Source organism: Pinus tabuliformis, chromosome 6 (genome assembly GCF_031772625.1).
Source record: "Pinus tabuliformis cultivar Carrire ecotype Pingquan chromosome 6, CPIR1, whole genome shotgun sequence".
Taxonomy (NCBI): Eukaryota; Viridiplantae; Streptophyta; class Pinopsida; order Pinales; family Pinaceae; genus Pinus; species Pinus tabuliformis.
The window spans coordinates 988514072-988536453 of NC_142292.1; the positions used below are offsets into that span (position 1 = coordinate 988514072).

At 38.8% G+C, this 22382-nt stretch overlaps 1 protein-coding gene across 4 annotated transcripts in view; it reads right to left on the reverse strand.

The window, feature by feature from the left end:
- The window catches only part of LOC149262312 (formyltetrahydrofolate deformylase 1, mitochondrial-like), a 59270-nt gene extending 39092 nt beyond the window's left edge, over positions 1-20178 (reverse strand). Inside the window, exons 1-2 of one of the 4 annotated variants that reach the window (XM_089423994.1) lie at positions 19749-20177; positions 19542-19654 (exon numbers count right to left, since the gene is read on the reverse strand). In XM_089423994.1, coding sequence (XP_089280120.1) covers positions 19542-19654; positions 19749-19967 — 332 coding nt within the window. In that variant the 5' untranslated portion in view covers positions 19968-20177. Of the gene's footprint in view, positions 1-19541; positions 19655-19748 lie in introns of all 4 variants that reach the window. The other 3 variants (XM_089424002.1, XM_089423977.1, XM_089423986.1) reach the window with 3 other exon arrangements.
- Between the last annotated feature and the right edge of the window lie 2204 nt (positions 20179-22382).

Here is a 22382-nt window from a genome sequence, read left to right on the forward strand (position 1 = left end):
CTAATGACGATCGAATCTTTAGTTTGATGAGCAAAGTTAGGACTACAGAACTGCACTTCAGATCAAATAAAAGCCTGAACAAGTCCAAACAAATCCCTGAGATATAAAAGAATAAAAAAATTCCCAAGAACCAAAATAAAATAAAACAAAACCAAAATTGTTACCCCAATAGGCTGCCGCAGAGCTTTATAATGTGAGAAAATGCTACAACACAGCTACGTTGGCCTCAGAATTTTTCTTTTGACCTCAACAAATCCCAAATTCAAATCGAAAATAAAGACTGCCCAAATCCCTTAGCTATTCTTTTGAATCTGTCTTTTATTCTTCACAGAACCGAATTTCCATTTCAGAGCTTTCTCATATATATTTTTTGTTTATTTCTAGAGGACTAAAGAATCGTTATTATATAGTTTTCTGTTGGATAGAAGGGGCTTCATAGGAGGATCGTTGGATTCCTATTTTGGAGGAGACATTAGGATTTAAAAATAAATTTAAGGTTGACTTGGAGAAAAATCTCTTTAAAAGATTTTTAAGTTTGAATTTAATTTGTCTTTGAAAACAAAACCCTTCCATGTCCATGACAATTAGGTCATGAATAAATTATTCGAATGTATTTGAAGTCCTTTTATACTATATAGAGGAGGATTAAGGTTCAAAACCTTTAGCTTTGACTAGCAGATAAAGCTTTTTTGTGGGAGACCGGCTTCCTCTAATTTCTGTTTTAAGTCGAGAAACCTTAGCATAAACAACCCTTGGGGAGTTTGAGATTTAATATTTAGTTTTCATGAGGGACGTTGCTTGCATATGCTTGAGACCCTTTATACAATGGTTGATCCTTAAACCTAGATGAGAAACCCATAATTTGATCAACAGGACGATGATGAGTGCCATGTCACCATCCCTTGGGGTTTTCACCCATTGACTAGGGTTTTCAACGTCAATTGTGAATATCTCTCAAACTAGGAGGCCTCTCCGGGCATACCACATATCAACAGAAACATCTTTTCGAAGAGAATCTAATGACATAGATCTTTGACCCAAACTCAATGATTTGACCTACTAAACACCCTCAACAAAGTTGGGGCACATCCTCAATCCAGGGAACCCAAACCCTAGGACTTGGGTTTTTAAACATCCAACAGTGTAGCTACCATCTTGATGTAATCCGACAATTACTAAGAAGCATTCATTAACCATTTGACATCAATGACTGGTGTTTTTGGTCAAAGTCAAACCCAGTCAACTCCATGGGTTGACATTAATGACAATACCATCCAACATCCTTGACATGGGGGGTGGATTTGAAGAGTGCAAAAGTAATATTTTCTCTATTGGAAAAATCATGAACCGAAAAATATTCTTCCAGCAGATTTAACCATTTATGTACAACATCTGCATCTATCTGGCCTTCAAATACAAGAATGTCAAAGTTAACTTGTACCTTAAAGAGAGTGGCGCCTCCAAGGTGGTTGCCAGATGTAGATGCTTCGCCCGCTGATACCTGCCAAAGGATCTGGGAAAAGTTATCCAGCATCTCGTTCCTTTGTCGCTCGAGGGCTTCTTCGAGCAATATTTTGAAAGGATCTCCTGCTCTCTCATCATTCTTTTCTTCCACCATGGGAGGCTGTCAGGGTCAGTGAGGTCGGCCTTGCAAGGGTTCAACCAATTCAAGTCCTAACTCCTTATACCCCGACCTCGTTGGGGACATGCACAGAAAAACAGAGAAAGAGAAGACCGCTCTGATACCCCTAGTCCAAATTTATGCAGAAATGAAATGAAATACAGATTTAAATAGAAACACGGAGCTACAGCGAAAACTGAATTTCAATTCATTGATAACAAATACTGAAAATTGTTTACATGTAGAATGGAAATAAACTAGCTTAGGAAATGGTAGTTATCTCTGAGAAGAGATGTGGCAGCTACATGCCTTTTGAACTGTGTTGCAATGAGACTCGAAGGCCTTTTTATTATTGAGACACAATGAAAAACCATAAACATCCAAAAACCTAACCCTAAGATATGAAGCACCAAAAGTTTGTGGGCCCTGTTGGGGTTAGTTGGTACATCAAATTCCCGATGTCATAACTTTGGCATACGATCTCTGTTTGACGCGTACGATACCTCGTTAGGAAGATCTATCCGAGGACAACAACTTTCGGCTACAAACTCACTATGAGTTTGCCTGTTTTCCAAAAAAAAACGTTGTTTGGGGCCTCAAAATGGCTCTGGAAGTTTAGGACCCGAAAAAACTGCCAAAAATAGTAAATTGTGCTACAATTAAGGAAACTTAAAGAAATAATAATGGGGGTCCAAGTGGAATAGGCGAGTGGCCACCAATATCCACTTGGATCATAATATCTTACCACAAAAATAGCAAGTTGCTAAGGTAACTAACCATTGTTGCTCTCAATCTAGAGTGATTAGTGAGACTTTGCACTAAGGTGCTAGATTTTGCAGTATCAAGACCATTACTATAAATAATAATAATTAAATGTCCAATTTTATATCTTCATGGGACGAAAGACATGCCTAGGAAGAGTTGTTGCTAGGCACCTTTGTGTACTTTAGCCTGATGGACAAACAAGCAACCTTATGAATAGATAAGTGAAAAATGTGAAAGTGAAGATTTATGGTCATCCTATGTTTCTTTGTAATCCTCTAAACATTTTTACAAATTATAACTTGGACAGGAACTTCTAAATAGGTTCAATGTGAACATGCAAAAAGTAGTTCAAGATATTTTTGAAAAGTAATTATATTTTGTGATCCACTTTAGTAAAAAAGTGAATGTCTTATATTTAGTTGTTAAGTGTAAGAAGGTGTATCTCATGTATGCATGACTTAGACGAGGAGTAAAATCCAAAATAGATTAGGGTTTCAGTCACCGCTAAAAGTATGAAGATAGGTCAAGGTAGAGACCTTCATCACAATTGAACAAATGAGAGAGAGGGAGAGAGAGCAACCAGGAATGAGACATTTGAGATAAAACAATCCCATAAAGGGATACATAAAGTTTTGTACAATCGTACTAACATGACCATATAGATTTGTACAATCGTACAAATAGACTATACAGGTGTCTGTGCAATCCGTATGGACAAATCGTACAAGTTGTACAATAGGTCGTACACTATCAACAAATTGTTCTACTTAGTTCGGGGTGATTTCAATAACTACGCAACATTGTTGTTGTGGAAAGCTTGTGGATCTTTCCTTGTAACCTATTCGACGGAATGAAAGTTGTTTTTGAAGAAGAAATTACCTGTTATGTGTGAAACTGAGTTTTATTCTTCTGCATTTTTAATTTCCAGCTATTGTGTGATTCATGCTATGGTTTGAATTTAATTTCAACATCAATTAAATTTAGCAATTTATTATTTAATTAAGATCATAAGGACATTAGTCACCTAGGCTTGGAATCTTTCACATGGTACCAAAGCTATTTCTCTTATTAAGATTCTTAGGGATTTGAAGCAATAAATCAATTATAACGAAAAAGGACCAATAGTTAGAGGATTTCAAACCAATTTCAAATTTGAGAGTTTGTCTAGTATATCTTAGAGATGGCATCAACTAGCCTCAAGTTTGAGGATAGATTGGATTGTGCCCCAAATTTCCTAGCATGGAAGGTGAGGGTTACACTCTTACTAAAAGAGAATGATCTTTGGGATATTGTCAACGATGCTCAAGTTCGCCTACAAATCCACAATAGTTGGCATCCCACAACAAAAAGGAAGTGAAGGCCAAGTAGATGATCTTGGATTCTACAAAGGATCATTTCATCCCTCATATACCTGAGAAGAAGATAGCAAAGGAGATGTTTGATGCGTTGGTTAGTCTCTACAAAAGTCTGAACATAAACATGAAGATGATATTGCAGAAAAATTTAGATCTATAAAGATCACCAAATCAAAACAATCACCAATTACCTTATGAAGGTCACACAACTTCATGATCCTCTTGCAATATTGGAAGATGGTTGAAGATGCAGGGATAGAACATGGCACTAAATGGTTTCCCAACGTCATGAGAACCATTTGTCAAAGGCATTTGTGCTTAAGAAAACCTTCCTAGCTTCACGAGGCTTTAGGATGACCATATCCAGGAGGAGACTCAAAAGCCAACAAAAAGAGTGACGACAAGAAGCTAACTCTATTTGGTCAATCAAACAAGGGTAGAGGTAAAGGACCCAACAATGGTTAGGGAAATAGTAGGGAATCAACCTCATAGCTAGGAAAGGAGTAGAGTAAACTTGAATATTTCATGTGCCATAAACACCATCATTATGCATCACAATGTCCAGAGAAGAAGGGTAAAGGGAAGCAAGTAGCATCCTCGACAAAAACTTAGATGAACGAGTTTGCTTCCAAGTTCTAGAAGGATTTCTCATTAGCATCTTTCCTTTCTACCAATGCAATTCTGAGGGTTGCATGATATGTGGATAGTGGGGAATCTTCACATATGACATCGACCCAACAATTGTTTTTCTAGATTGAAGAAGAAAGACTCAAGAGTACAGGTTGAACTTGGTGATGATGCTAAGTACGCAATAGCAGGAGATGGTGCTATTCCCTTCCAACTCGAGTCAGGTAATTCTTTTCATTTATATGATGTCTTCTTTGTTCCCAATATCAGGAAGAATTTGCTTTTAGTATCAATCATGGAGGATAAGGGCATTGTAGTTGAGTTCAAAAAAAGTTCTCATCAGGCTGAAGGATTCTAACCCATCTACAACGTAGGTAATACAAATTAGAGAAGGCAATTTATACAGGTTGATAGGTGAGCCTATTCAAGCCCTAGTGCATAACAGTGATAGCTTGTGCAAGTTGTGGCATAAGAGGATGGGGCATCTGCATCATAGGGCATTGCCTAGTCTAAGGGAGATTGTAACAGGTCTTTCGAAATTTAGTATTGAGCAACATAGTGTATGCAAAGGGTGCACACTCGCCAAGCATACTAAGGTTATTTTCCCAAGCAACAAGCATAGGTCTAAGGGAATTCTAGCCCTAGTACATTCAGATGTTTGTGGACCTATTACCCACCACTAGTGGGTGACCCCTATAGGAGGAAATTTTCTCCTAGCTTCATCTTCAGTCAGCAACCAACAGCCCCTTGCAACCACCAGATAGCTTGATGTGCTACTGTTCTCTGCCACCTATGCCAACCATTGTGTGCCCTCGCTCATATGTCCAAATCGTATGTTTGAAGGTGGGCCTCCCAACCCCGAAGGTATGATTTTTCATTATGTAATTGGGTGTTTATGCTTTCTTTTCTTGGGCACATTCGGACATGGATTAATGGGGAGATTCGGCGTAAAGCATGGACTTTGGTTGTACTCTTATTCCCTTACTCAACTTGGGGGTTAATCTTGTATCTTTTCCCATGGGATCTCTTTTATTGGCTACTAGCTTTAGGAGTGGCACTCCATGGGAAACCCTAATTTTGGTTGTGTGGTCCCGCTTCCTGATACCATATAGCTCACTCCCCTCTACTCATTACAAGCCCTTTTCACACTTTCCCCATCTGGGTCCACATTTGTCCATTGGGTCCATAAGGTGTTAGCCTCCCCCTTCCCTTGTCCACACTTTGGGTCGGGCCTGGAATGATGCCCCGGAGGTTGATGCAGCTAGAAAGAAAGATAAAAGCAAACAATAGGAAAAGTGCCACAAAATGCAAAAGATGGTCGATGTTAGCACTCCATAAATTTCTCCAGGCTAAAGAGAGAAATCCCAGAGGTAACCACAAACCTATTTTGGTTAGAACACTGGTATTCTCCAACCGGAGGGGGCTCCCTCACTTGAAAGAAGATCAGATTATGTAATCAGTAATGCTCAAGGACACTTGACAGAGGCCAGGTCTGTAAAGATAAAAAAGGATTTAATGAAAATGGTTGATGGACTTGAGAGGGAGGGTCACTGGGCATGGATTCATTTTTCAAAGTTTTACATAAAATTATCAGAACTTCATATTAGACACTTATGAAAACAGAGGCAAGGTAAGTGCTATTCCAAGTCACAACATTTGGTTATAGCATAGGATGAGTTTTGAAAATCACTGGAAATTACACAAAGATATCCAACCAATATGTAACAGAGCATGTGTCATGTCCCTTCTCAAACACATTTGTAACAGGGTGCTGCTACACAATTTTGCACAATTTTGGCTAAGGAAGAGAACCCATCATTTTCGACTTAGGGACTTAGGAGGCAATTCGACTTAATTTGGTTGCTAGTGGAATGTGGGGGCCACCCACATGGGAATTCGAATTGGCCCATTCGAATAGCTTGGAGGGAAAGTCGAATAGGTGGATGGAGGGGCCCACATGAGGCTAGGGAGGCCCAAGGAGTTATAAGGAGGGAGCAGCTCTCATTTTGACATTCATTCATACATCTTGCAAACAAAATCACTTGATTGTTCACTCTGCTGTTTAGCTGAGTCAACCGGTTGTTTAGCCACGAATCTCTCAAGTGGGAGATTCAACCTCTACTTCGGGGGACCATCCGTGCCCGCCCTAGAGAGGCAGTTCTACAAGGATTTCAAGAGTTCCGGAGCAGTGACATAGCACCACCAACCAGTGCAGAGCAGGGAGTGCGTATTTCTGGGCAGCCAGAGAATACGCAGAGGAAGATAGAGGCTAGCAGAGATCAAATTGTTTGTCAAAGAGTTGGAGAGCTGAGATAGCAAGAATAGACCAGCATTCTTGTTGAGTTTTACAACCAGCAGAGCCAACATTCCAGCAGTTCAAATTGTTGGGCTAGGGGACAACGCAGAGGCCACTCAGCAGTTTTTCGTGGAGCTTAGGAGCAAGTGTCTTAGGCCAAGAGCTCACCTGGGAAGTCAAGGATTGGATAGCAAGGGTCAGCCCAGCACTTTGGGGGCATTTCCGAGAGGATTTACAGGTAGTTTCCAGCAGGCCGAGTTTTGCAGTTGCAGCTGAGGTTGGGCTCCAAGGGGGTTGAATTTCAGAAGTCTAAACCAGCCAAAATCCTTTCTGGGTTTTTGACAAGGATCCCAAATATAAAGTTTCATAATTTTCTAAGCACCGAAGGTGGGGTTTTAAGCCGTATCTTTGCAACAGACAGTGTAGAATTGTTGGGGATTGAATAGTGCCTTTGGGGATCGATTTTGGGAATTCCAAATCAGGCCAAACCATTTCTGGGTTTTTGTGGGTTTTGGCCTAGGATTTTGTGCCTGAAGTTTCATCGTTTTCTGAGCACCGAAGGAGGAGTTTCTTGCAGTCCCTTTCCAAGCAGCAGTGAAGTTTTCTGGGCAACGCAAAGCATTAGAGGAGCATTCATTTCCAGCATTTGAAATCATTGTATTATCACCTAGGTTTTGTCACGCTTGCCATTGAGGCAAGCCCAAGTGCATTCCTCCATACTATTGTACTTGCTCCATTGATTAATAAAATGGCTCAATTGGTTCTTAATTCCAGAGTTTTTATGAGCATTCGTTGATTGTCTAAAACTTTTGTGCTATAAATCATTTTTCTTTGCATATCACTATTTATTTAAGTTTGGAACATTACAGCATGAATTAAAATCTTGAAACATATATTTCAGGATCAAATATCTAGAGGAACATTATAAAGGAGAACGTAGTTAAAGTGAATTCCATTATAGTTCAGAAAAAAGAGCAGTCATCCAGAGCATTAACATAAATGAATTATAAAAAATTGTCTTGGAAACAATTAGAAGTGAAAAATTGAAATAAAGACATAGTGAATAGAGGCCACAGAAACCTGAAACTCATACCACAAGAATCTCAGCTCAAGTGTCAAATCCCTGCACTAATAATTTTATTACAGCAAGAGAAAAAACATACACAGGCCTTCTCTACAAATCCCAACCCTTTTCTCTTATTTTGTTCAATTTAAATACATTAGGCATATTGAACAATCAAAATAAGATACAATGTATCTTTCATCCACTTGAGAGGATCGAATCATCTTCAATTTAGAAACATCAATCTTTGAAAGCAAAAAACTAAGATAAAGCTAAAAATAAAACTGAAACATCTTTTCTGATAAAATTAGCTTTATCTTATCTACTTCTCTGATCCCTATCCATTCCTTTCTATCCATATCACCAACATCATTCTGGATATCTATACATTTCCACATTTTCAAACCGAAATCCAAAAATTTCATCATTCTATCAACAAAAACTGTGAAAATGGGCCACCAAGTGACACATGTAACTCCCAAACGGTAGCACCTATGTAAAATCTGAGATAGATTTTTGTATATGAGCTTGTTTTGAAGAAAAACCTCTCTCATTTTCTTCAAATTCTTCCCCGTCTCCTCAGAAACTGTTCTGCAAAATCATGACTAAAACAGGAAAATACATAGTCTGAAAAATAGGCCTTAAAGATGCATTTGAAACTCCCGATCTATGACACCTGTGAAGAAACTGGAAGAGGTTATTGTGCTTTGGTTTGTGCTTGAGAAAAACCTCTTTCAGTTTTTTGAAATTCAGCTCCATGTGGTCAGAATCAGCGTTTCAAACTGATGACTAAAACAAGGTATTTTGTGCAGCAAATTCGTAGCAAGTCCAAGTAGCCCTCCATGCTCTGTATGTTTTCAGACCTCCTCTGGCAAAATGGATCAAATGGGTAGGCCTGAAATGTCTGTGTGATAGCGTAGAACTCTTGAAGTATTTTTTTTCCAATGCCTGCAGACCTCCAAGATAAATAGTAAGAGGAAAACATACTTTGATTCCTATATAATAGGATCCTAACAGTTCGGACATAAAAATTTAGCGCATGGGCAAAAGCCAAAAATGAGCTCTACCCCCTATCATCATGGCCATCACCCTGGTTCTTAGGGCCCCTATGAGTGCTCCCTGCATCATTAAGGAACCCATGATTGTCCTAACCCCTGGTGGGTGATGAACTGCCTAACCTTAAAGGGGTAATCACTGCTACATCATACGCATCATTCTCTCATCCCCTAGAACCCCAAGCAATAAAAGGAGGAAAAATCAATAAAAGGAAAAAGGCATATGAAGAAGGGTGGAAAAACAAAGGTTAGGGTAACTCATGTACCACAATTTCTCTCTCCTACATTCATACACCCAATGTGTGGGCTCCCTTCATCATTGTTACCCTTGTACCATGGCATGTGAATTGGAGCTTTCCCTCTTGCCACCACTCCATTCTATCATTATTTCACGTGACACCTACCATTTGATGAATGTACCATGGACCTGTCTCCCCCTTAGAGGTTGAAACCACCCAACAGGGTCTTTCATTAACCTATCTTGTCGAGCAAGGTAACACCTATGCATTTTAAAGCCCATTTGAAAGGGCATGCCACTATGAAGTGTCCACTTCCACCCTTGATTAGCAAGCTTATTTACTCAATTATACAAATGAAATATTGTACTGGAAGATGAGGGGACGCATTGGATCTTATACAGGATTGCAGGTGGGTTTCGTCTTGGACTTTGCCTCCCTGTACGGGATCCAAGCTCTCCAGAGGGTCATAATGGCACTTGTAGGGTGAGCGTTGAGAGCCATGGGCCTCCAGCCTTACAAAGCATTGATTGTCACACCATGGGCTTATTCGGCACCACCACATTGCTTGTTCGTGCCCCAACCATATAGAGATGATGATGCACTTGGACCACATTGCCCAGCTGGCCACACACTTGCACCTAACACTTGGCAGTTGATCTAGGGCCCACAGGAGGTTTTGTCTAACCCAGAGAGACATGGGAGGGCATGTGTCATCTTCTTCTTTAGAAAATCGAACTCATAGAACATATATAACTATGAGAGTCTCACTCTCATTTGAGATCATCACAGTTGGGATTTTCAGCCCTCTCATTAGATATTTTCGACCTGCAATTTTGTGGAGAGATTGGGATGATTCTAATGCATTTTGATGTTTGGAAAAATTCATTATCTTTCTTGGAGCTTCTCTTTGGCAAATTAGTGGATGGATATACTCTTCATTTTCTTGTAAGTGCCTTTTAATGCTATATTTCTGAAATAATGAACGTCTAATGCATGGAATTTTTGTCTTATGGTTATTATTGTACCCTAATTCATGAAAAAATTGTTTAAGGCCTTGATACTATTGGAAAATTTTGCATGTGTTACTCATAAGATGATGAATGAATGAATGTTCCTAGAGGATAATTTGCATCCTTGAAACTCCATATCAATTGTCATAGAAGTATAAAGTCTAAAGTTGTCGTGTAGCTGCATCCATAGATAGAGAAGTTGCTTCTTTAGACCTCCTTGATGAGCGAAGTTACCAAATCAAGGTCAATTTTTACTCTAGTCCTCCCAATTGCTAGGAACTAGTTCTACATCCTTCGTGATCACATTAACACAACGAAACATCATTATTTTCACCTCTTTCTCTCTTCTTTTCTTCATCCCTTTAAGGATAAGGAGGCTTTTTAGGGCTTGGTGCGAAAATTTAGGGAGAAGGAATTTTTGGATTCCGTCCTGACATGACTCTTCCTTGGTGTCTCCTCTAGGTGTCGACAAGTTTTGAACAAATTCAAATGGTGGATTTTCAATTAAATTGATGCCATAGCTATCACACCAAGTGGGAACCCTAGAAGCCATTCTTCAACTTATGGATTCGTTAAAGGTTCGTACTTTAGTAGCATATCATTCAAAACCTTTTCTCTTAACTATCTTGAACTTGGATGAACTCTTACCCTATCAAATATCTCAACCCTAGGTCTCGACTCTCGACTCTCGTGTAGTCTTTCTCTCAAGGGGTTTTCGTGGAAAGTCATCCTAGCTTCTCCAAAGGCTCACACTTCAATCGAATCTTTCCATTAAATGAGTCATCCTTGCCTCATTTTGAACCCTGGTATAGACATATTAATCACAAATGAGGGATACTGAGACTCCTCCCGTCAATGAACATCCAAGAAGAGAAGGGTACATAGGTTGTGGTGACAGTGGACCTTTGTCCCAAATTGTTGTTGTGCCCTCTAGTTTTAGCCTATATACTAGGCCTGCTAGTTTGTGCAGCAACAAGACCAATTTCAATAGTCTCAATAACAAGAAGTGTGTATTACATTTCGTGTATTGATGATTTCTCTTGCAAGACTTGCATCTACTCCTTAAAAACCAAGGATGAGGCCTTTGGTAGGTTTCAAAGGTTCAAAGCTCTACGTGTAAACTAGAAGGAAGAAGATCAAAATTTTGAGATTGGACAATGGGGAGAGTATACCTCCAAGGAGTTTGACGGTTTCTACAAGGAGTTAGGAATCAAGAGAGAGCTAATAGTTTTGTACAACCCAAAACATAATGGGCTTGTAAAGTAAAGGAATCAATCCATCATAGGGGCCGGAAAGGCCATGATACATGACCAGGACTTGTTGATGTTTCTTTCAACAAAGGAATGCAACACAGCAGTCTACATCTGGAACTAGTGTCCTCACAGGATCTTGGAGGATAAGACACCATAGGAGGCATTCACTGGTGTGAAGCTAGAGGTGAGTCACTTTTGCATATTTAGTTGTCTAGTTTATATCCATGTAATGGTAGAGAAGAGGACCAAGTTGGAGCCCTCCAACAAAAAGGGTTTATTTGTGGGTTACAATAAGACTTCAAAGGCATATAGGATCTATATCTCAATAATGAGTCGAGCTTTGAAGTTTGAGGAAGACTTTGCAACTAGGAAGTCCCATGAGACTATTCCAATGACAGAGGATGAGGAGTAAAAATCTTTGAAAGTTGAGCCAAGGTCACCAATGATTTCCTGCGCAATACAACAATCTTCAGGTAAAGAGGGGAGACAGGGGCCCCTTCTACTTCAGTCAAGAGACCTCAACGGTTCACTCAAACATTGAGGGATGCTCAAGAGCATGATAATATTACTAAGAGCACATTCAGAGAGAATTGATCTCAAAAAAGGTTTCTAGGCCATATGGCATTGATAAGCAACATTCTAGATTCTAATCCTTCTAGATTTACGGTGAGAAAGTTGTCACAAAGAGAGGGGGTGAACTACAAGGAGACATTTGCTCCTATTACCGGGTACACTTCTATTAGAGGATACACTATATGGATGTGAAGAAAAATTTCCTTAATAGGATTATTGAGGAAGAAGTGTACATAAAACATCCTTAAGGCTTTGAGGTACATAGGGAGTCCCATGTGTGCAGGATTATAAAATCCTTGTATGGACTCAAGCAAGCACTGAGAGCATGGTATTCCAAGATTGATGGATATTTACAAAGTATGGGCTTTGCTACCACACAATCTAGCATGCCCTAAGAAGGGAAACCCTATAGGACAAAAAGCTAGACCAAGTGATAACAATGGGACAATGACCCATTGTCACCACAATCAATGTCCCCTTTTCTTTACGGACTTTCACTGATGGGAGGAGTCCCAATGGGAAGGAAATCACTTGGGATAAATAGATTGATGATTAAGTATGACGTGATTCCACAAAGCCCATTCAAGGAGAGACACAACAATGGCTCAATGCTTCCAAGAAGTTAAAACGCTCTCGAAGAAAGGTCTTAAGATGAGGAGATCAAGACTTAGGGTTTGAGATATGTGAAGGTAATAGGTATCCCTAAGATCAAGACTCTAGGTGATGAGGTAGGACCTCTAAAGGAATCTCTTTGTGATGCTTTGACACTTCTAAGAGGCTCTTCACTCCCTTTAAGAGACCTAAGAAAGACTTGCACGAGACCTAGGGTTTTGTGAATTGTCGTGGACCAAGGCACTCTCAAGGTCAAGGCAAGGAGGAGAAACAACTTCTTATGATTTATTCCAATAAATATTATGCTCATACAACCCCCAGAGAGTCCCCAAGCCAAATTTTTCCCTTCTAGGGCACAAGATTTTATGGATGGAGAACTGTGAGAAACCTACCAAACTTGGACGTCCTTTAGACAAGACCTTAAGGAAGAGTCTCGCGCTCACGAAATCCAAACAATTCACTCTCTAAAATATTTCTCTTGATGCCCTAGTCTAGTCGTCTAAGTGAAAGGGGACCAAATATTTAAGGAGAAAAATTATGGAGAAAAAGAAGTGTGATCACCGATTAGCTTGGGCCAATGCCTTCTTCCTTGCGCTAATGGATTCCTATATGCTTTAGATTGGCCAAATTTGCCTTCAAGGAGGTCAAAAGTTGATGCCCTAGCTACCAACCTTCAACAATTACCTACTATTAGAATATAGAGTTTCTTGAAGAAAAATAGCATTTCATCACTAGGAACATTCATTGCATGTTATACCATGAATAACATATGCAAGAGCCAACCAAATAGCTTTCAAAAATTTCTTCAACAAAATTAGGGCACAAGAGCATTTACTTTAGTTGCAGCAATTACATACACTAAACAATTGCAAAGAAAATATTCATCAACAAGAGAACTTACAAAATAGTCATGCAATATGTCCATCCATATTCAAGAAGTAGCTCCAAGACAAGATCAAAAATCAGCTCCAAATATCAAAGTGCATCCAAGAGACTCCAAAAACCCTCCCAAGAAAAAAGTGTGAATTAGCCAAAAAGGCCGAAAATCCCAAGTGTGATGATGATCTCTCACAAATGAACTTGTGTTCTATTTATATGAGTCTCACTAAGTCGAATTAGCCTAATTAGCCCCCAAAATATTAAAATAATGGGCCAGAAACAAACCTTCGTCACAATTCGACCAAGTAGCTTTCATAAATTATGATTTAGCCATCCATATGCTAGCCAAATTGATGGCATCATGTTGATGTAGGGCCGCTGGAGGGCCATGTTGAGTCCTCTAGGTGCCAAGATATGAGAGAGGGCTGCATAAATCACAAATTAGGGGATGGCCCCTAATTTTCCATGCAAGTCATCATCTGGGGCCCCAAAGTGGTTTTGGGACATAAATGATGGTCTCATGGGTCTCCTAGTGATAGATAAGCCTGTATATTGCTCGAAATGAGGGCCCTGATGATGGTGCCTGCCCTCCCATGTCTCAAGGGTGAGACAAACCTCCTTTGGGCCTCGGATCAGCTGCCACTCCATAATGGTATGTTGGTTGGGCACACTAGTCCAAGTGCATCATCTCGCGAATAATGTGGGGCAATAAACAAAGTTCAAAGTACTAAAGGTGCTAAGGGTGTCCATGTTGTGAAACGATGTTTTGCACATAATGGGAGTCCCATGGCTCTCAACGCATCCCTTGTGGTGTCAATATGATCCTATGGAGGACTTGGGCACCAATTAAGTTGCACAGCCCAAGATGAAACCACCTTCCAATTACATATAATGTCCAATGCGCCTCCTCACCTTCAGGTACAATAATTCATTAGTGTATCTAAGTGAAACAAGCTTGTTCATCAAGGGCACAGTGAGACTTCATATGGGGTTTCCCTTCCAAATTTGGGGCTTTGATATCGAAGTAGTGCTACCTCCCTAGATAGGAGTGGTTAATAAATGACCCTATTAGGTGTTCCCAACCCCTAAGGGGAAAGATAGGTCCAAGGTACATCCTTCAAGTGATAAGGGTCATGTGAATAATGATGAGATGCATGGGGACACAGGGGTCTCAAGGCTAAATGCCATGGGTAAAGAGTGGCAATGATGAGGAATGTCCACGTATGGGCATACAGATGTAGGAGGGAGCAATCACGGTTACATGAGTTACCCCGACCTTTGTTTTTCCACCCTTCTTCATTTGCCTTTTTCCTTTTCTTGATTTTTCTTTGTATTACTGCTCGAGGCTCCAAGAAATGAGAGCATGTTGTGTATGATGTAAGCAGTTATTACCCCCTTAAGGTAGGGCAGTTCATTGCCCACCAGGGATTGGGACGTGCACGAGTTCCTCAATGATGCGGGGGCACTCATGCGCCCTAGGAACCAGGGTGATGGCCATAATGATAAGGGGTATAGCTCATGTTTGGCTTTTTCCCACGTTCTATTTTAATGTCTCAGCCATCTTTTGCATTTTATCATATTCTTTTCTTTTGTTTCTTGCTTGTGGCCACGATATGCGTTTAACTTTCTTTTAGCAGCATCAACCTTCGAAGCAACATTTCCAAGCCCAACCCAGACATGTGGACAAGGGGAAGGGGTGTGCCAACGCCTCGTGGACCCAGTGGTCATGTGGACCCAGAGAGGAAAGATGATGAAATATGGCTTGTAATGTGCATAGGGGAGTGAAAAATGTGAAATGGGACCGCTCAACCAAAAGTGGGGTTTCCCAAGTAGTGCCCTTCCTAAAGCCATAGGCCAATAAGAGAGATCCCATGGGACTAGGGTTGAGATTAACCACCAATTTATGGTGAGGAAACAAAACCTCGGTCAAAACCCTTCCTTCTCCCAGGTCACCCAATAATCCATGCCCAAAATGTCCAATGAAAAACAAGCATTAGAACCTGATTGCACAATGAAAAACATACCTTTCAAGTTGGATTGCCCACCTTCGAACATATGCTCTTGACAAATGGGCAAGGGGACATATCACTGATTCGGAGAGCAGACATCAAATGGCACAATATATCGGCTACATCAGTGGCTGTCAGGGGCTGCTAGCTGTCAACTAAAGAGACGCCTAGGAGAAAAATTCTCCTATGGGGTCACCCACTTTTGGTGGGTAACAAGCTTCACCAAAAGCAAAGCAAATTCTAACTTATATTATGTATTTGTTCAAATTGACCTAGTCATTTTGGTGTTGTCTGTAGATGACTTGTTTTTAAATTTTTATATGTGCAGAGAAGCTCATTGCAGGGTGCAAAGCAAAACATGGCAGTTGAGTTCGAGATGAACGAAATCAACATGATGCATTACTTCTTGAGGTTGGAGGTTTGGCAAACACCATGGGAGATTTTCCTGGGACAAGGTAAGTATGTAGTTCAAATCCTTAAGAGGTTTCATATGGAGGATTGCAAACTTATGGCCACACCCATGATCACTAATCTAAAGAAAGTGGCAGCATCATATTGAAAATCGTCTATGTTGCAGGAAACCTTGCCCCCAAGTCCGTTTCAGCTAGGAAACGAAACGGAAACGCATACTGTACAGCCTGGAAAAGTGACATTCTCCTTTTCTTTCATTTTCATCCTTTTACTTAAATTTTTAACATTACCATGAAATGACTCAGGATGTTTGAGAGTGGTTTCGCCCTCACTAGATTTCATATGGAGAAGGTAGAATTTTAGATCTCACTCAAAATCCAAAAAACTTATCTGTTTTTCAAGATTTCAGGATTGGGGGGATTGCAATGTTTCCATTGGATTTTGTCATGTACTAGGGTATGGAACTTGTATTTAATCAAGAGAACCAACCCCTCTATGCAGGGGAGACTCCCAATAATCAAGAGCACGTAGGGTACTAGGGTATGGAACTTGTATTTAATCAAGAGCACTAAGGTCGTTCGACTATGTAGGAGGAGACTCCCAATCAAGCACGAGACAAGAAATTAGAAATTTCTCGTGGCTGATTTTGGATATTGCTATTTTCATTATGTGATCATTCATGAGTAAATGTGATGTAAATTTAGAGACTTATAGTTTATGCATTGACAATTGACAATTTAATCATAATGTAATAAATTAGAATGTATCATATATGCTTTATGATTGCACATATTTCTTAAATGTCCTAATATATATATATATATATATATATATATATATATATTGTGTTTCCCCGTTTCGTGCAACTTAAAAAATCGTTTGATCACATGATGTATAGGCAACTAATAGGTTCTTTGATATATTTGGTTAACACCAGACCAAATATTTTTTGCAATGACCACTCTTAATTCATGATGGAGCCAAGGCAAGAGCATTGGGTAGCAACAAAACATGTGCTCATGTATTTGAGGGGCGCAATCGAGTATGGTTTGAGATATCTTGTAGATGGTGAAGTGAAGTTGTAGGTGTATTCAGACTCATATTGGGCACGCAGTAAAACAGACAAGGAAGAGGCAAATTAGGGTGTTGCTTTAGCTTGGAATTAGTGATGGTATCCTCGTTCAGCAGGAAGCAGACTTCCATGGCACTTAGCTTAACAAAGAGCAGAGATCACTGGCACTGCATATGAGAAAGGATTTAGAAATGAGCAGTGAAGCTCCTGTATATTCCCCTGAATCAACAGGCAGTTGATATTTTGACCAAGCCCTTAGCAAAAGGGAAGTTTGAGGCATTTAGAGACAAACTTGGACTGGTGCAAAATTCCTTCCTCACTAAGAGGGAGTGTTGAGAACTATAGATCGGAAAGGCACTTTTGCACAGATTCATTATCAACATGCAGAAAGTAGTTCAAGATAGTTTTGGAAAGTAATTTTGGAAAATAATTCTATTTTGTAATTCACTTTAGTAAAAAAGTGAAAGTCTTATATTTAGTTGTTAAGTCTCAAAAGGTGTATCTCATACATGCATGGCCTAGAGTAGGAATAAACTCAAAAACAGATTAGGGTTTTGGTCTCAACTAAAAGTATAAAGACAAGTCAAGGTAGAGGGTTTCATCGCAATTGAGCAAGTTGAAAGAGATAGAGAGAGCATAGGCAGCCAGGAAAAAGACATTTGCATGCAACAGGCAGTCCCATACAAGGATCTATACAGCCCCATAGAGCCGTACATAACTTTACAACCATAGAAACAGATCATACAATTGTCTGGACTCCATACAGGTCATACAGCCATACACCAGGCCGAACTTTCTCAGCAGGCTGTTCCGCTCAATTCAAGGTGATTGTGAAAACTGTGCAATGTTGTTTTTGTGTGAGTAGCTTGTGAAGGTTTCCTTGTAAGCTTTTTGAGGTAATGAAAGTTTATTTCGAATGAGTAATTATCTATGTATTGTGAAACTGTGTTTTATGCTTCCACTATTCAGTTTCCAGCTATTGTGTGATTGACGCTATCGTTTATTAATTAAATTCAGCAATTTATTAATTACTTGAGGTCATAAGGACATTATTCACCTAGGCTTGGAAACTCTCACAAAGAACTATCTTTAATGCAATTTAAATGTGAAAAAAAGGAATTTTCCGAATCTCAACATATACTCTTTTCCTCAATCTCTCTCTCTCCATCATTCACTCTCAATCCCTCTATGAGTCTTTGCATAAGTTGGGTTTCTCAGATCTTCACAAAAGAACATCATCAGATGATCGAACAAATTGCTAATTCTCGTGCAAGCCTTAGGGCAGCCCTATGGCCAGGCAGTCTGCTTCGAAATTTTCTTTACTGCAACAACCTTCCAGCTTTAACTTTGCACAATAATCAGAGTTAAAGTGAATGTCTGAAATATTGCAGTGAAGGGCTGATAAAGCAGGTATAGTTAAGGTAAACAACAGAGTAACCACCCAAAAGTTAATCTGGTCCCCTGTTTGTAAATATTCTCATTATGCTCTTCAAATAATTTGAAAGATGGGTAAGAATTAAATCAATAGAAAATTATCATCCGTCTGAGGAATTGGAACGATTCAGAAGAGATACTGACAAGAGAAAACAAGCAGTAAATATATCATACAGTATAGATAAAGAGGGGTCATCTCAAGCAATCTTCAACACCACAAAACAATACTTCAAAATTCACAAGTATGCCCTTGGATCTGTCTTCTGCGTTATAGTATTTATAACATATTATGTTTGCAAAGGATTCCTTCTGAAAGTTCATTTATGCAAGCTTTCAGAGTCTAAAAATCTAACAGGTTACATACTGAGCATGGAAAAAGGGAAACCAAGACTGAATTGCCCTCCCAAGCTAAAACTACTAAAGAAGCTCAGTTCTAGAGATCCATCCTATTTGCAATAAATGCCATATAAGCTCAACCTATCAAAAAAGGCAGAAGCCAAAAAGTCCCTAGCTCTCGACTCATGCATGGTTCATTTTAAGAAACCATTGTTCCAACAAGCACGAATTTTTTGAGGAAGGACACTAAACGAAGGATCCGTAATCAAGGGTATTAAATTCTATTAGTATCTTCTCTGGTTACTGATACGGACCTCCAGGGATGAGGGTGGCACTTTAGACAACCTGCCCTTTAACTACAAACACTGAAGCAATGTCCAGTGCAGACCTCCTAACCCACCTAATACTCCGAGAGTTACATTTAAGCAAGGAGAATCTTCTCCCCGGGGCCAAATCAAAATAAATGATGGAACAAAAAGAATGGTAAATGTTTGAAAAACATATTTGCAAATTTCTAAGTTGCTTGATTTTCACGCAGTTTACAAAATTTCTGGCCAGTTTTTAACTAGATGCATATTAGCTTGTAGAAATCGAAGCATGAATCTTCATTTTCAATTGCCCATTTTCCCCAAAAATAAGCCTAATGACCAATCTTAGGCAATAATTTTTCTTCTCCTCAGATCTGTGATATATACACAATGGAAATTGATTTGAGAACTCTGTAAACAGAGAATGAGAGACCAACAAATAGATCAGACCCACTTTATCTAATGGTTTCTTCCTCCATCCAGAACAAACCCAATTGACCACTGACAGCCTCCAAATCGTTTAACATAAAATCTGAAGTAGATAGCGGTAACCACAGAGATTGATCTATAATATCTGTAAGGAAGTATATAAAACTCTGTAACCAAAGTATATACACACTCACTTCCGGGAGTAGAAGACCTGTTTCTGTCTGCTGACAAAAACGTCACCGCTGAGGATATTCCCGCCACGAGACGCTATGCATTCAGTCAGTTTCGCCATTATCCCTGTCTGATCCTGTACAACATCCATACAATCACAAATACCATTATGGTTATTATTATCTCCAACCAAAGAGGAAATGAGAAAATATATGTTGCTGGTTCCTTACAGGACACTGAAAAACATGCACGCCATTGAATAGGCTGGAAGCTGTGGATTGTATGGCTGTTTCTTCTCCCACAACCTTCCATGAATGATACGAACGAATTAACTGTGGTGGGCTTGTGTTTGACAGGGAGGGGGATCCCACTGCAGATGCAAATGAAGGTAAGTAGTGTCTTATTAATCTCTCATTCTTCCAATTTCCCAAAAATTTCTTCATCGCCATCTTCAATGATCTCAATTATATTCTGCATTGGGTGACGGATTCAAGGATAGCCCACTGCTTCCACATCCTCCCCTTCATGATCTTTCGATTGTACTGGTTCGTTGGAGCTGGGGAGGAAATGAAAAGATCGGTGTTAGGAATATTAGTATAATTTCACAGCTTGTGAGGATTCTCAAACCATCGGTTACCATTTTCCAAGTTTATATATAATATTAAAAACGTTTTTTGCTGACCACATGTTTTCTTTTGGCGCTGCAAAACGTTTTGTTTAATTCTCATAGGCGTGTAAGAGATTGCAATGTAACAGGATAATTTTAATTTATTTTTTAAATATAAAAATAGAAGTTTAGACAATATCTAAATAAAAATTTAAATAATATCAAGTGGCACTGAGAAGAGATCAGTTACTAGAGCGTGCGTTAGACCATGACTAGAGTGATGACTTTATCACTGACTATATATCAGCACTGAGCACTAATGAGTTCATCGTTTATTCCTGAAACCTCGATAAGCATTAATTTAATAAAATGAAATGATACTTTAATTTATATCACATTAAAAATAGTTTATAAGAATATTAGTTTTGTGTTTTTCGTCTTTTGTAATTTAATTTTTTTTCTTATTTAAATTGATGATGCGCTGGCTCAATCTTCCAATAATCCCTTAGCTGAAAAGACAATGCCAAGAAATCGATGATAACATATTTCCATAACTTTCTTTGATGTCTTTGAATACATCACATTCCAATATTAAATGTTTTTCCGATTCCACTGTCCTATAGGTCCAAAATGTACATACTTGTTCTTCCCAAGTTTTTTTAGGCCTTTTCCATCGTCTTGTTTCACACCGAAGTTGATGCGAGTTGGTTCTTAATTGAGCAAACTTGTGGAGCCTGTTTCACATTGAAGTTGATGTGAGTTGGTTCTTAATTGAGCAATAAGAACCTTTACGCTCCATAGAATGCTAGCTCCAATGAACTATTTTTGTTGTAGATCACAGGTAGGGTTGAATTCCTCAATGTAATACTTCTTTCTACCCAACTCTTTGCCTCATACCATGTACGAAACTTCTCCATAACAAAATTCTTTAGCTCCTTGCTATTTGTGGGACAGGCATTGAGGTAAATATTTCATTTTTGCATCCATGAGTAGTTTTGTCTCATCCATGTTTTCTTTCTTTCACTCATGTCTTCATTGAAGATGACATTAGGCCATCTACCTAATCTCATTTGCTCAATTATTTTTAAATATCTTATGAGCCCCACCATAGCAATTGCTTCAATGGGAGTTGCTCCTGTTTCACTCAACATTATCTCATAAGGTACCGAACTTTTTATTTTGAACTTGTGCTCCTATTTCAATCAACATTATCTCATAAGGTACTGAACTTTTTATTTTGAACTTGCTCATGATCAAGCGTTTTTTTATTTTCTCAATTTGTTTCCATTTTGAGACGGGGTGCTGCTAGGCCACAATTCACACCCATATAGCATCATTGAACAAACTAGGAGTCCAAAAAGAACTTTAATCGTTTTCCAATCCCATAACTCTGCTTCTCTACATTTGTTTTGAAAAGCATATAATGCTTTCCACCCTCCTAAAATTCTCCTCTCTATAGTCCTCCCAATTAAGTTTGTTGTTGAAATCAATCCCGAAGTACTTGTACTCATTTACTTCTTCAAGAATGTTGCCTTCAAAGAAGAATGTATGTTGGCTCTACTTTCTTTTATTAGAGAAAATCATTTTTAGGTCTTGCTAGTATTGACTTGCATCCACAGTGCTTTACAAAAATGTTCAAGGCATATAGGCGCATTTGCAATCCATGGGCCAATTTAGAAATCAATACAAGATCATCAACATATAAAGACGCTTTATCACAAACTCTCCCAACCGAACACCATCTCCACCTTGTAGATTTAGTCACTCTTCCACTATATCAATATATAAATCAAACAGAGTAGGGGATAGAGGGCAACCTTGCTTAACTCTTAGTGGTCAACCCTACTAATTTATATGAGAGATCATTAGTGTAGGGGATAGAGGGCAACCTTGCTTAACTCTTAGTGGTCAACCTTACTAATTTATATGAGAGATCATTAGTGATAAATGATGATAAGAGAAACCAAAATATTTATCTTATAATATATTTTACATTATCAAAAATTAAAATCATAAAAAAAAATTAAATAAATAAATTATTATTTTATTTAAATTATATTATTAATTATAAAAAAATTAATATATATATTAAAAAAACAAGTAATAAAAGTTTAATGTTATAAATAAAAAATTATTGAAATAAAATTTACCTATGTGGATATTAATTTTTTAATTAAAAATTGGAAAGCCAAAAACTATAACTATTTTTTAAATTTCAATTTCTATCTTTACTATTACTAATTCTAAAATAAACATA